Below are 13,750 nucleotides of genomic sequence, written 5' to 3' on the forward strand. Positions count from 1 at the left end.
GTAGTGTGCAAAAAAATTTGGAAAATGCTACAAATTAAAAATGCTAACAATTAAAAGTGTTAATAAATACACTTCTAGGTACACTTGCACAAAGTCAGCGATTTTGTAGAATTACAGTCAGATGTATGGTTAACCAATTACACCAAACAGGTAATAATGATCATGATGTTCATATGTAGGTTGAAACAGTCATTAAATGAAACAGAAACAGCTGTGTAGGAAGCTTAAAACTGGGTGAGGAACAGCCAAACTCTGCTCCAAAGGTTAGGTTGTGGAAGACAGTCTCATGTCACAGGTCATACCCCATGGCAAGACTAAACACAAAAACAAAGCACAAGGTAGTTATACTGCATCAGCAAGGTCTCTCTCTGGCAAAGACTTCAAAAATAAAGGCATATACTTATCCTTCATGCAATACCACCAGAGAGGCGTCTGACTGGCTCCAAATTTATTCTGTAGCAAAACAATGACCCCAACCATACAACCAATGTCATTAAGAACTACCTTCAGCGTGAAGAGGAAAAAGTCCTGGAAGTAATAATATGACCCCCACAGAGCCCTGATTTTAACATAATCAAGTCTGTCTGGGATTTCATAAAAAGACAGACAGATTTGAGCAAGCCTACATTTACAGGAGATCTGTGGTTAGTTCGAAACAACCTCCCTGTTCCTTCAAACACTGTGTGCAAGTGTACCTAGAAGAACTGGTGCTGTTTGAAGGCAAAGAGTGGTCACCCAAAATACATACTACATTAATTTAGTTTTCTTTTGTGTTCATTCACTCTGCATTTTGTTAATTGACAAAAATAAATTATTAACACTTCTATTTTTAAAAGCATTCTTTCTTTGCAGCATTTTTCCACACATCATCTAGGTCCTGTAAGCATGTACGTTGGTTACGTTTACCAGTTGTTTCTTTTTGTTTACCTCCATAAATACACTGTTTGTCTAAACTTTGAGAATTAGAATTGTAAATTCAAAATCTCTAATCGAAGATGAGACTATACACAAGTAGTTTTCTAGAATATTTTGGGACCCTCTGAATAAGCTGTTGCTGAACACTTGAAGAAAATAGATTCATCACTAAACCAAGTTTCCTCCATTTGAAATAAATCACTCTCATCTGATGTAGTCCTAAGGCCTTACAAACAGATTAGTAACTAAAAATTTAAAATTCTTACATTTCATCGTAACATGATGTTTTACAAAAAATGTCTACAGGGCTGGCTAAAATCAGTAACCAAGATTACATTAATGCCTGCTGCATAACTTACTTCTTTAAATTATTTAAATTCTGGCTTTCAAAATGTCTTGAAAACATTCTTTACTCAGGTTTAACAGGCTTTACTCATGTTTCCTCTGCGTGAAAATCATGTTTTTAATGATGTGAAATATTAAATCTGATTAATATACAATAAGAAGCGATTGAAAAGAGCCACTGACTTTTTCCACACCTGTATTTTGTCCCAGCAGATGCAGTAGCAAAAAAGGACTTGATGTGTTTGTTGGAAAGACCCCAGTAGAGCCAGTGATAAGCTTTTTCTTGTGTAACTACTGTAAATGTGCTGATAGTTCATCTGTTGTCCCTAAAAACAACTTTAGCACTAGCCACACCAAGTATATCACTTAAAGTTCAAACCAAGCAAAGTAATTAGCAACAAATAAAACCAAGCAGCATGTTCCTCTTGATGTCTCCTTTACTTAGAGGATGATTGATTTCTGCAACATACTAACAGATCTGTATAAGGGTTGTTGAGCAGGAACCCAGTGGCTTGATTGCAATGCTGTAAATTCCTTTCTATTACTCACACACACTCTCATTCATTCACTCACACATGGTGTTGCCCTTACAGCCGACAGAAGGGGCATGCTCTCAAAAAGGCACAGTCAAGCTCTGAGAGGCCAGTGGTACAGAGCATGGTTCATGGACGGGGAAGCAGTGTATACAAAAATAACCTTTAGAATACAATTTACATAGAAAAAACAAACATTATTACAATTTCAAGCCTGTTCCATCTCCAGAAATGGCGGATAAAACAGCTAGCCTTTGAAAAAAAAACAACAACCTATAAACACTGAAAGGGAGAGAGCAACAAAAACAACCCTGAAGTATTTGTTATAACAGGAGGGTGAATAATTTACAGGTGATAGTAAATAGGGCAACATGCACAGACTTCTTACATCTTCTGTTAATAAGAATATTAAGCGATAGCACATTTTGTTATTATACACCTACTTGTCCTGTACACCTATATAATGCATATATGGAAGTCCAGGAATTACCAGGGAAAAAAATCTAAGCCAACCAAACAAAAATAACAGTAGTTCTCGGTCCCTATGGATACATATCTTGTCATAATAGAAGTCATGAATTGTCATGGTAGAAGTTGCAAAGTATAGAAACACTTTAGCTAGGACAGCAGCACAGACTACATTAGGTCTGTTCGCTCAGTTACTTTTTTGCTAGAGAGGAATAAAGCAGTCGGTGGTCCCAGCCAAGAGAAAGTATAGCACCAGTGCAGTGAGCCCATGGCAGTCAACACACATACAGCAGCAGCAGAAGTGTGACTGCAACATGGAAGATTATCTGAAGAACAGCTGATTAATTGTTTTTATACTGGGACGGCGCTGAGAGATGGAGGCTTTGATCCTCGCTCTCCAGTGGCACTTAGAGTAGACAACATAGGGTGTGACGGTAGCCGTGATAGTAGAATCTGTGTTGGCCTTTGTGCATTTTGGATCAACTTTTGGAGTTCCTTAATCATTATGTCCACTCAGAAGGAGGGTTTCTTGGGCCTTTGGGTTGTGTGCAGCGGTTGCCAAATCCTGATATAAAAAAAAGAACATGACAAAAAAAAGAAAGAGTTAATTAGGTATTTGCAGAGCAAAGTGACAGAAGCTAATGCTGAGTACTAAATGTGGCCGAGTTTGACTTTGACCTCTAGGTGTTTGTGTGGGTTTCCTCTAGGTACTCTGGTTTTGTCCTATTTATTTACTTCATTATTTTTAATAACTGTTTTTTTATCCTGGTAAGGGTCATGGTGGTTTTGGTACCACTCAGAAGCACTGGACGAAATGTGAGCTATTCCACTCAACGGCTTGTTTTAGAGCAGTAGGAGAAAACCCATGCAGATATTGGAAAAACGAGCCAAAGTACTAACAGACAATGACAAGGGAGAAGAATAAACCCCAGACCACAGGACCCACATTACTGTGTGGCACCCACACTACCAGCTGCACCACCATGCCACACTAGGTTGCTTTCCACCTTTCCACACAGAAAGATTGACTATTTAAAATTTACCCTAGCTGTGAAAGTGAATGAATAATGGTCTGTAACAGACTTGACTCTGCACCTAGGGACTCTGGGTAGGCTCTAGACCCACTGCAAGTCTGATCAGAATGAAGCAGTCACTGAGAATGAATGAATGAATAATTTTAGAGTGCTTCCATAACACTGACTCTGGCAGGTAGGCATGCAGGGTAAATTATGTACAAATTACCAGTATACAAGACTTGTACACATGGACTATATTCAAAAGCTAAAATCATTAAAGTTTACATTAAAGTTAACAAAATAAGAAATAATTTTCATTAAGTTCCAAAAGTTCATTGAAAAAACTTATATAAAGGCGTGTGTGTGTGTGCAGTGAGCTACTATGTGCTGGCAGAGGCCGAGCTTTCAGGTTCTGTTTTATTGAAAAGGTGTTTAAATGAGCATGTGAATGCAGCAGGTTCATTACTCACCCAGCTGTGAAACTGGCTCCTGCTCAGTCTTCACATCTGCTTTAATAATGCTCGCTGTGTTTTTTGCCTGGTTGTTGGAACTCCTTCCATTTTCCTGCCCTCCTTCTAAATAAAAATAAGATTGATAAAATAACTCGTTTTTAAAAACATGCACTATATGACAATGGTTGCCTTGGTTTCTTTTGGGATTGGTGTGCTCTTTTATTTGACCTTTTCTGCAGTGGAACAGTGCTGAGTGAATGAATGCAGTTACAGCCCCTGTTTGCATGTTATGTTTCAGTCAGCCTATTAATAGATCTTAGGTATTATGACTTTCAGCAGTGTTCGGGTGCTGCAGCGGTCTATTCCGCTCAGCATAACTGCTGAGATTCTAACCCAGATTCTAACCCATGTTTGGCTATGTCTGGGATGTAAGATGGCCCGAAGCCCTGCAATGGATTGGCGTGTTTCCATTGTGAAACCATTACCCTGACTAGGATAAACTGGTTAATAAAAATGTTTAGTGTATTATTACACTAAAAATAGTGTAATAATAATTTTATTACACTAATAAAATTTAGTGTAATACAGTCCATAATCTTCTACGTGGCCATCATGAATTTTTGTATTAAGTACTTTTACATCCAAAGCGACTTACAGTTACAGTATACAGTCTGAGCAATTGAGGGTTAAGGGCCTTGCTCAAGGGCCCAACAGCAGCAACCTGGCAGTGGTGGGGCTTGAACCAGCGACCTTCTGGTTACTAGTCCAGTACCTTAACCACTAGGCTACAGCGTCCCGTAAAGTAATATGGAGTAATAAGTAAGAATTTACAGTTCCGTAAAGTAATATGGATTAAACTTAAGGTTACATTACAGATTGGAATTTTTTCCAATCTAGTCCTATCCAATCACCCTATTGCATTACACTTTCTCTCTACTGATGTTGATCTCCACCCTGATTGAGGAGAGCCGTGACTATGACATGCCCCCTCCGACACATGTGCAGTAGCCGAATGCATCTTTTCACCTGCACTATATGCAGATCAGCTTTGTGTACGGAGAGATACATCCTGATCCACATTATCCCTCGACTGTGTGCAGGTGCCATCAATCAGCTAGCAGAGGTCGTAATTGTATCAGTTATGAGGTCCCTCCGGCACCCTGTCCTTAAACAACATCCAATCATTGTTCATGTAGGCGGCCAGACTGCAGGATGGCAGAGCTGCATTTCGAACTGACGAGCTCGAGATGTCAGCTCTGGTGTGCTATCGTGTTTTTTTTGTTTTTTTTACCGCTGCACCACCTGAGCACCAGAAAGATGGAATATAACTAAAAACTTCAAACTTTGTCCTAGTATTATAAAAACTCTTAAGACATGTCACTAAAGACAGGAATATAGTTTCTTTCTTGTTGCACTGTACACTACAGGTCAGTAAGTATACTAAAACTTAAGCCTCACACAAAAAAACTTTAATCAGTGACAAATGGAAATAAAACTGCCAGTTTAGGACACATGCTTTGTTAATTTTTACACTAAAATATTTAAACGAATATGATCTAAAAATAAAGATGCTGCAAATCACTACTGCTACCCAGCAAATACTCCCAATAAATTTGATTTAGTTCTTGAGCTAATTATCAACAGCTCCTTCTGCTAAATAAGATGTGTACATGTAAAAACAAGTTTAATTTTTTCCTTTTTTGGTTGTTTTTCAAAAATATTAATTTATGTTAAATCTTGATGTTAGACCCAAATATTGTGTGTGTACACTATAATAATATTATACCTACCTGGTGAAGTTATCGTCTGTGTGTGTATCATTTCCTGAAAAGTTAAAACCAGAAATAATCAATCTTCCATTTGTTAAGACTCAATATCTTAGAAGTCAATGTAAAAGTGATCAGTCGGATAATGTTTCTGGTTACCTGGAATAAGGCTTTTTTTGACACTTCTGTTCCATCATTTACTTCCACCTTTACATCCAGAGGATCTGGAGTAAAACAAATACATAGTTTTACAAAAAGAACTGAAAAAGGCATCACAGACTCCATGTACAGTGTATCACGAAAGTGAGTACACCCCTCACATTTCTGCAGATATTTAAGTATATCTTTTCATGGGACAACACTGACAAAATGACACTTTGACACAATGAAAAGTAGTCTGTGTGCAGCTTATATAACAGTGTAAATTTATTCTTCCCTCAAAATAACTTAATATACAGCCATTAATGTCTAAACCACCAGCAACAAAAGTGAGTACACCCCTTAGTGAAAGTTCCTGAAGTGTCAATATTTTGTGTGGCCACCATTATTTCCCAGAACTGCCTTAACTCTCCTGGGCATGGAGTTTACCAGAGCTTCACAGGTTGCCACTGGAATGCTTTTCCACTCCTCCATGACGACATCACGGAGCTGGCGGATATTCGAGACTTTGCGCTCCTCCACCTTCCGCTTGAGGATGCCCCAAAGATGTTCTATTGGGTTTAGGTCTGGAGACATGCTTGGCCAGTCCATCACCTTTACCCTCAGCCTCTTCAATAAAGCAGTGGTCGTCTTAGAGGTGTGTTTGGGGTCATTATCATGCTGGAACACTGCCCTGCGACCCAGTTTCCGGAGGGAGGGGATCATGCTCTGCTTCGGTATTTCACAGTACATATTGGAGTTCATGTGTCCCTCAATGAAATGTAACTCCCCAACACCTGCTGCACTCATGCAGCCCCAGACCATGGCATTCCCACCACCATGCTTGACTGTAGGCATGACACACTTATCTTTGTACTCCTCACCTGATTGCCGCCACACATGCTTGAGACCATCTGAACCAAACAAATTAATCTTGGTCTCATCAGACCATAGGACATGGTTCCAGTAATCCATGTCCTTTGTTGGCATGTCTTCAGCAAACTGTTTGCGGGCTTTCTTGTGTAGAGACTTCAGAAGAGGCTTCCTTCTGGGGTGACAGCCATGCAGACCAATTTGATGTAGTGTGCGGCATATGGTCTGAGCACTGACAGGCTGACCCCCCACCTTTTCAATCTCTGCAGCAATGCTGACAGCACTCCTGCGCCTATCTTTCAAAGACAGCAGTTGGATGTGACGCTGAGCACGTGCACTCAGCTTCTTTGGACGACCAACGCGAGGTCTGTTCTGAGTGGACCCTGCTCTTTTAAAACGCTGGAAGATCTTGGCCACTGCAGCTCAGTTTCAGAATGTTGGCAATCTTCTTGTAGCCTTGTAGCCTGGCAATCTTCTTGTAGCCTTGGCCATCTTCATGTAGCGCAACAATTCGTCTTTTAAGATCCTCAGAGAGTTCTTTGCCATGAGGTGCCATGTTGGAACTTTCAGTGACCAGTATGAGAGAGTGTGAGAGCTGTACTACTAAATTGAACACACCTGCTCCCTATGCACACCTGAGACCTAGTAACACTAACGAGTCACATGATATTTTGGAGGGAAAATGACAAGCAGTGCTCAATTTGGACATTTAGGGGTGTAGTCTCTTAGGGGTGTACTCACTTTTGTTGCCGGTGGTTTAGACATTAATGGCTGTATATTGAGTTATTTTGAGGGAAGAATAAATTTACACTGTTATATAAGCTGCACACAGACTACTTTTCATTGTGTCAGTGTCATTTTGTCAGTGTTGTCCCATGAAAATATATACTTAAATATCTGCAGAAATGTGAGGGGTGTACTCACTTTTGTGATACACTGTAATTGTCTTATTTACCAATTTTACAAACATTTTGACTTCTCTGGTGTCTGGTCATAGTCAGGTGTCCACATATTTTTTGCCACACAGTGAATATAAATATTAAGCAAAATATTTGACAAACAAATTAAATGCATTTACATCTGAGAGGTGTGCTGGCCAATTTTACCTAGCTGATATGCCATTGTTAAGCTAATTTTTTAAAACTCATTTGAAGCACTCAGAAGGACACAAACACACAATATATTCTAGTGTCTTGAATGAGGATAAAGATGTTGAGAGGTCATACACCAGTTTGAATATTTTCCCCCAAGTTGCACCAGCCAAAAAAGGCCACCTGCTAGCACACAAGATATCTGACATGTGTGAACCGAACCCACTGGCTTAATCTTTACACCATCCAACAGCGGCTTCTTACACAGTGCCTCATTACGTACGGAGGTACACACTACTCTTAACTAAACAGAGGGAGCCACTCAGTAGTCCAAAAGCAAAGGTCCATTAGTTTCATCATTTTAAAAGTCTGTTTTCTAAAAATATGATCAAATATGCTGTGTCAAAACTGGACACAAATACTAAAAATTGGTTATCTTCACTCTTTAAACCTTTGACCACCCTACTTGACAAAATTAGTGTAGCTCAACCACATAGTCCTTTGGGATAGCCATTTTTAAAAGTTTAATTTTGCCCATTAATTTCCCAAAGCACTGGCAAAGCTTTAGTGAGTTAAGAGTGAAAACAATTATGAATGGAAACATAAAACTAATGAAATGGAATACTATGCACGCATGAAACTCTGTATTAGGGTGCACACAGAGCACAGGAGAGATGTTGTATTCCAAATACTATTCTACAGTATATACTAAATAGTGTGCTAAATTGAATCATTTTGCCCAATGGCAAGGCTACTATTCTGAGCACACTGTAGAGAATTTTGTGGGCAGATTGAAAAACATTAGTAATAAACCGCCTGTATATTCTACTCTCTACATCTCATAAACATCTCTTATTTATTTACTTTGAATGAATACTTTTTAATTTTTTTATCATTGGCGATTATTATTATTTTTATTATTATTTAAATGTATGTTGTATTCAATGTAAGTGTATTATTTAAAACAGTGGATTGGCCAATTAAGGGCATTTACACTTAAAAAAGCCCAAAGGTTGGTCAAATATTTTTCTTTTGGAAGATATCTGTTCATCCAGGCAAATGTCCACATAGTTTACAGTAATAGTTTGAGTTTTCTGTCTAAAGTTGGCAAAAGGCTTATTGTTCCATGCCCTTTCCATGAATTTTTACAAAAATCATCTTAAAACCTTAAGGTGTTTAGAAATGGCTGTCTTGTCAAAGCTTTAGACTTTCCATTGTAATGCTTGTGGTTTAGAGTAATGGGTGCTCAAATATGAGTTATATGAGCACAGAGAAGCCACCAGGTGTAGTCAATCACTAAGGAAGAATTAGGAGGCAATGCCACAACGTTAAACAACATTATAGAATGACACAGCAAATTAATAAATGATCCAATGTTTTTTTTCTTAAACAAAGTAGTTTTAATATTTAAGTTACTAATAAAGAAGGTTTAAAGGTTTATTTAATTTTAATTAAATAAAATCTTTTAAATAAATATTACGTGCTTGCAAGTGTATTTTTAACTTTAACCGCAACTGTAGACGGAACCACTGAAGATGAATATTTTTTCCAATGGTTATTTAAATGTTACAACACCTAAGAATGAACGATTTTGATGCTACGAACTGCTGTTATTTTATTGTAAAAACAAAAAAATTGGGAAAGATCATTTCATACAACAGAAACAGAAAAATTTCACATCAAGTTAAAGTCACTTTTACCAAACCTCCTGCCCGCTAATCATTTATCCATGAGTAGAACACGGGTCCATGACTGCTGCTGATGCCCTCTTGTGGACATAGAGGGTGAAAAAAACGGCTGAGACGCACCTGTGGCCAAAAAGAAGGACTCAGGAGTTCTTTCGGGAAGAGGGGGAGGCAAGTCTTCACTTTCGTCACTGTCTGAAGCAGACAAGAGCACGGTTACCCCTAGTTTACAAAACCTCACACAAACCCACAAAAATCCGGCTCACAAAGTTTAGGGGAACTCACAAAATCACCAAGGCCAAAATCAAGCCCAAAACAAGCCAAGCCCTGCAATGTCTCAAATACCCCTTTCCCATTCATTACCCCTATTTCAAAAAGCACAGGTTTTAGTGCTCTTCTGAAGAAATAGGTTTGCTATTTGAGACATGAGAAGCTTGTCTGATTAACAGACCTGCTAATCATCAGCCTGAGAGTACACAGCCACAGCTCACTGCACTAAGCAGCACATGCAATCAGTTAGATCCTTCAGCAGCTCAGAATCAACTCCAAATCACACATCTCTTCATCTGCACCGAGATGAGTTCTGATTTTGCAGTTGTACAGGACAGAAAGAGCCATCTCCACAGCCTCAGATTAAAAGTGGACAGTTAGACAGATAGACAGTAAACCCCATAGGTTTTAAATATATATTTATATATCTGTGTGTGCGCATATGTGGTCAGACAGTGACCATCTTCATTCTAGTTCATCTCAAAGGTGTTTGATGGGGATGAGGTCACGGCTCTGTGCAGGCCAGTCAACCATGCCCTAATGGACCATGCTTTGTCCAGTCTTGCTGAAACAGAAAATGGCCCACTTTGCCAAAGTGTCCTGGATGCTGACACATTTCCCTTCACTGGAACTAAGGAACCTAGGCCAACATCTGACATTTAAAAACCATAACAATATCCCTCCTTCACCAAACTCAACAGCTGGCACAGTGCAGTCAGGTAGGTAATGTTCTGGCATTTTTTAAACCCAGACTCATCCATTAGACTGCCAGAGAAGTGTGATTCGTCACTCCACAGAAAACGAATCAAGTGGTGTTGTCTTACACCCCTCTATGACATTGTGCTAGATGATGTAAGGCTTGCATGCAGCTGCTCGGCCATGGAGACCCATGCCATGAAGCTCCCAGCACACAGTTTGTGTGCTGATATTAATGCCAAACGAGGTCAGCAGAGCGTTGGCTTTTATGCACTACGCAACTTAGCAATTGGGTGACCCCACTCTGTAACATTACTTGGCCTGCCACTTTGTGGCTAGTTGCTAAGGTTCCTAAGCGTTTTTACCTTTCAATAATACCACTCACAGTTGATCATGGAATATCTAGGAAAGAAAAAAATTTCACGAACTGACTGGTTACAATCGTGATTTCCTATTTCAGTACCATGCTCAAATTCAGTGAACTCGTTAGAACACATACGTCAAACGTCCTGCCCGTTTGTATAAAAAAAGTGTACAGAGCAACTCCTTTGTCCAAACGCTCTAATAAAGCTTTATTACGCTAAATCAGCAATGAATGTGAAGTGAATTAATTTCACTTCACTTTGCTTTTTTAATATAAAACATTTTACACATTTTAATATTTTGAAAGCAAACTGCAACCAAGTGTTTGTCTGTAAAGATAAAAGAGTAACAGAGGGTTAAGCATACAACCAGAGAGTGAAAAGCAAGTGGTTAAAAAGTGAAGCAAGGTTCTTAGAGGTTGATAAAGGTAACATTCAGGTGTGGCGACTGAATCTCTCAGAGCAGTTAATTATAAAAAATAAAATCATAAACACAGAACCAAACATAACTCATAACCAGTTCTTCAAACAATAAAAAAATAAATAAGAAAATAATCATCAGATCTAGGAGGCATTAGACAAAGCACCAGCATCCAAAAGTAAAAAAAAAGCTTTCTTTACGCTGATCACATTCACAGCATTTCATTTCATCAACACTTTTTTGTCTATTAAAAGCTGCCAGTCTGAGGAGATTTCAGGCATGTTGAACACTTATGTATATAAGTAATCTGCTACTCTTTTCATTGCTCTCTACGCTTGAACAGATGGCTGTCTGAAATAGACTGATGACAAAGTCTCAATGCTATGATAATCAGTCGACAATGCAGCTGCTATTATCAGACCAGAACGTTTAGCAGCAAGTTCAATAAATACTATTTAGTAGTAAAATAATTAATTAGTCTTTGGGCTCTTTTGGTTTAATTATTGTTGTTAATTACAAAATTAAAGTATTGTAAAGTAATGTAATAAAAATGAATATTAACAAATGATTTACTTAATTTCTGTAGCAGATAGGGTGTAGCAGCAGGACATGATTGGTAGACATATAAGAGGGTTAATTAGCACTCATACATAGAGCAGTAACACAAAGGAATATCCTTGACCAGACAGCAAGAGACACCGTTCCAGCACTATAAGGCATCCTTCCCGCCTTTAGACATGGCCAGTTGTGTTTGTACACATTTAATAAACCTGCACAGATAAAAAGGCCTACTCACCATGGACTCTGTGATCTCCTTGCTGCCTGTTCAAACTCATCTGTGAGCCATTTAATGCTACAATGACACCAATGACCACAGCTTGTATGGTTGAGTGAATATTTTTGAATATTCCATCAAAATAAAATCTAATAATTAAGAATATGTTTTATTTTAATTACAGCATAAAGTATCCAATAAGGGTGCACTGACTGATATTTTTATGGCTGCTATTTTAGTCATGGACTACTATGAGCTACAACTGCTGCAATAAAGCTAAAATTTTGAATATGTTTATTATGGGCATTAGACTGTCAAACTCCATTTCCAGAAATGTTGGGACATCTTGTACGACACAATTAAAAGAAAAACATGTGATGTTAATTCTTTTTAATCTTTATTTAACTGATACAAGTAAAATGCAAAGATTTCCAATGTTTTCACTTTATTGTAATTTGTAAATATAATCATATTTAGAATTTCATGGTTGTAACACACTCAAAAATGTTGGGACAGAGACATGTTTAGCACTGTGTTCCATCACCTTTCCTATTAATTTTTTTTTAATTGTTTGGGAACTGAGGACACTGATTGTTGCAGTTTAGCAAGTGGAATTTTTACCTATTCTTGCTTAAAACAAGACTTTAGCTGCTTAATAGTCTATGGTTATCTTACCCCTTGCAGAACAATTCAAAATAAGTTTATATTAACAAACTACAATCAAGTGGAAACTTCTGTACTTTTGTATGTTTACAAAATGTCCCAGCCTTTTTGAAACATGGGGTTTGTAACATGCTACTTTAAAAAATGATTAAAAGCAAGCTCTGCTGAATGTGAGAAACATGCCAATGTGTTTTTATTTATTATTTTCACTACACACTGAGAGCAAGACAAAAATAAACCCTGGACAGTGTGCCACCCGATTACATAGCTAAAACAAAATGGTATAAATGAAAGTGCTAAACTGCAACTAATGTTTATGTTTTGGCCAGTTATGCAGATTTAATAGATGCTAACGACTGGCTACCACCTCCTTGGATTTATAAGATGTACACAAAAAGGTAGAATTAATGCAATTTAACATTGTCGACATTGTCACTTGGCCATACGTAATATTTGGTACAGTAATCATATCTACGTACATTCTGCAACAGCACTACAAGAGAACATGAAGAAAATTAAATTTATTCTATTATCATTGTAATCTGAGTTTGTTATTTTTGGTATTAAATAAATGCAGATTTGTTACATGAATATGGTTTGTTTTTTTGAAAATGCAAATGAAAAAAAAAAACACAACAAAAGTCAGAGGACATTGTGTGTGTAAATTTTCACAGAAGAGTAGAGGCTGTTATAGCCACTTCATATCAAGTCATGATTTTGGAACAGGATTTCCAACAAACTTATGGTCAGATAATATTCATCCATATTCATTTTGCCATATTGTGTATATACAAAAATAAATAGCTATAGCTGTAGTCACCGAGCACTTTATTAGGTACACCTATCTAATATGTACATTCATTAATTATAGATCACACCTACCATACAGATGAACTTTGTGGGTATACAATAAAGAAGCACATCGGTTGCACTGAACACTTCACCACCTATTTGGACTCCAATTTTCAATCAAAAGGGAACCCTACCGACCAGATTTGCCATGATATTTTAAAAAATGTAGGTGGTGGTAATAATGGTAATGGTAAATATGTTAGACTATGATGAGTGTATCAGGTGCAGCAGTGGTATTGGGATGTTATAACACCTCAATGTCAGTGTTGGGAAGAAAAAAATTAAATAGTTCAACAAAAATTTTATCAGTCAGCACTTTCTGATCACAAAAGGCTTTTGGTTTTATAGGACTAGAGGAAGATTAAAACAGCATAAAAAAGAAAATTGTTCTTTAACTAAACACCTAAAATTGGTACTAACAGTGTATGT

General features: G+C 37.8%; 1 protein-coding gene across 2 annotated transcripts in view; it reads right to left on the reverse strand.

Moving 5' to 3' along the window:
* Window positions 1–1,679: 1,679 nt before the first annotated feature.
* ptpn12 (protein tyrosine phosphatase non-receptor type 12) overlaps window positions 1,680–13,750 on the reverse strand; it is a 56,650-nt gene continuing 44,579 nt past the window's right edge. For both annotated transcript variants that reach the window (XM_062994309.1, XM_062994318.1), the window contains 4 exons: window positions 5,655–5,719; window positions 5,520–5,553; window positions 3,748–3,852; window positions 1,680–2,826 (listed from right to left, as the gene is read on the reverse strand). In XM_062994309.1, coding sequence (XP_062850379.1) covers window positions 2,765–2,826; window positions 3,748–3,852; window positions 5,520–5,553; window positions 5,655–5,719 — 266 coding nt within the window. In that variant the 3' untranslated portion in view covers window positions 1,680–2,764. The remainder of the gene's footprint in view (window positions 2,827–3,747; window positions 3,853–5,519; window positions 5,554–5,654; window positions 5,720–13,750) is intronic.

Source organism: Trichomycterus rosablanca, chromosome 1, assembly GCF_030014385.1.
Source record: "Trichomycterus rosablanca isolate fTriRos1 chromosome 1, fTriRos1.hap1, whole genome shotgun sequence".
NCBI classification, from domain to species: Eukaryota; Metazoa; Chordata; class Actinopteri; order Siluriformes; family Trichomycteridae; genus Trichomycterus; species Trichomycterus rosablanca.